The 1,947-nt window shown below is 30.1% G+C and overlaps 1 protein-coding gene across 1 annotated transcript in view; it reads left to right on the top strand.

The window, feature by feature from the left end:
• CSN3 (casein kappa) overlaps positions 1-535 on the top strand; it is a 10,881-nt gene extending 10,346 nt beyond the window's left edge. Inside the window, exon 4 of the mRNA XM_019663200.1 lies at positions 83-535. Within this exon, the coding sequence (XP_019518745.1) occupies positions 83-535 (453 nt within the window). The remainder of the gene's footprint in view (positions 1-82) is intronic.
• The last annotated feature ends 1,412 nt before the right edge of the window (positions 536-1,947 follow it).

The raw sequence follows: 1,947 nt of genomic DNA, 5'->3' as shown, positions 1-1,947 counted from the left end.
TATTTCAATAAATTCTGATTTGAGATATCTCTACCTTCTACCATACAATAATACCATTCTTCATAATTTATTCTCTTTGCAGTGCCGTGAAAATAATGAAAGATTGTTCAATCAAAACACAGTCAAATATATTCCAATTCAGTATGTGCTGAATAGCTATTCTCATTTTGAACCCCATTCTTACCAATATAGACCAGCCATACCAATTAAGAATCAATATATGCCTTATCCATATTATGCAAAACCAGTTGCAGCTAGACCACATGTTCAAATTCCTCAGTGGCAAATCATGCCAAATATCTACCCACACACTGTGGTACGTCACGCATACCAACATCCATCATTTATTGCTGTTCCCCCCAAAAAAGTTCAAGATAAAACAGTGATTCCTAACATCAAGACCATTGCTACTGTTAACCCTACATTTATTCCTAACACTGAACCAATGGTGAACAGTGTAGTTACTCCAGAAGCTTCTTCAGAATTCATCACAAGCTTGCCTGAGACTACCACAGTCACTTCAACCATGGTCTAAAAATTTTATGGAAGCATCAAGGAAGACAGCACAGGTAATGAGCAAAAGGAAAAAAAAATGAATAAAGACAAGATTCATGGATTTACCAATACAATCATAAAATCTAAAGAGTACAAATGGATAAATTAAGACTGCTATGGGGACAGGCAAAATGTGCTGATTATAATTTTAATTTGATTGTACCAAAGCATTGATACACTAGATTCTGTTCCAACAAGAAATGAAAAATAATCTTATTTTACAAAATGAAGAAAACTTGGGGTGTTTATCATTAAACTTTTTTTCAACAATTGGAACACTCCTCGAATCTATTAGATTTATTTCATTCCTAATCACACACAAAGACAGTAAAATAAAATACTATGTTAAAAATCATATTTTTCTACCCTCAAAAACCTCAAAAAAAATAAATTTAGAACAATTTATACTGGGTTATGAGTTTAAATATATTTTAATTGTTTAACAGTGTTTTTGCACTCTAATTTGGTATAAAGTGAAAGGAAATGATGTTTTCCATGCATTCCTTTATTCTAGACTTCATTTCTGAAAGAATCCATAAAGTTAGGCACCCAAATTTCTCCTATTTTAAAATAAACTCATGGAGGAATTCTAATTCTGAACTTTGAAAAGTATATAAATATTTAGAGGATACATTCAGAACCTTAAATGTGATGTAAAATGTTTCTATTTATTATTTGGATCAATAGATAATGGCAGCATATAAGATAATTTGAAACATATAAGGATAAGTTAAATAAAGAGAAAGATTAATGAGACAGGAACTCACCAGAGAATGTGAAATAATTTGGAGAGAAAGTTACAAAATTTTGAGAGTCTTTGCAACAAATATTTTCAATGTATCACATTGTCTACATGTTTTATGATCTAAAATGGAACACAATGATCTGTGATATAATGGTAATAATTGGATCAATGAAGTCTGCTTCTTCCATTATGTGACCTTAGGCATTTTACATAAATCTGTAAAATGTAATGATTAGAAAACATAAAGTAAAATTAATAAATAGTAGAATTTACTTGTAGCCAATGTCTCAAGTCCTTACTAAATAATATAAACTTCACATAATTTATCTCAGTTTATGCCTATAGCAACCACATGGAGCAGATTATATTACTTTCCTGAATTCACAAATGAAAAAGAGAAAATGGGCCTATAGATGTTAAGTAAGTTACTACAGCTAGAAAGTTCAAAACTGGGAATTAAATTAAATCTGTTTGATTTCAGAAGTGAGGCTTAATTATTATTATGTCATGTAGTTCCATTTGGCTGTCTGATTTGCAGAACAGGAAACACACTATGATTTCCTTAGATCAGTACATATATAAATTGTATTATTTAATTGTTATTTAACAGACATCTCATAGGAGAAAGAAGATAATAACGATAAATT

Source organism: Hipposideros armiger, unplaced genomic scaffold, assembly GCF_001890085.2.
Source record: "Hipposideros armiger isolate ML-2016 unplaced genomic scaffold, ASM189008v1 scaffold_386, whole genome shotgun sequence".
NCBI classification, from domain to species: Eukaryota; Metazoa; Chordata; class Mammalia; order Chiroptera; family Hipposideridae; genus Hipposideros; species Hipposideros armiger.
The sequence above is the reverse complement of the archived record's forward strand: the minus strand, read 5'-3'. Positions and strand labels throughout refer to the sequence as shown.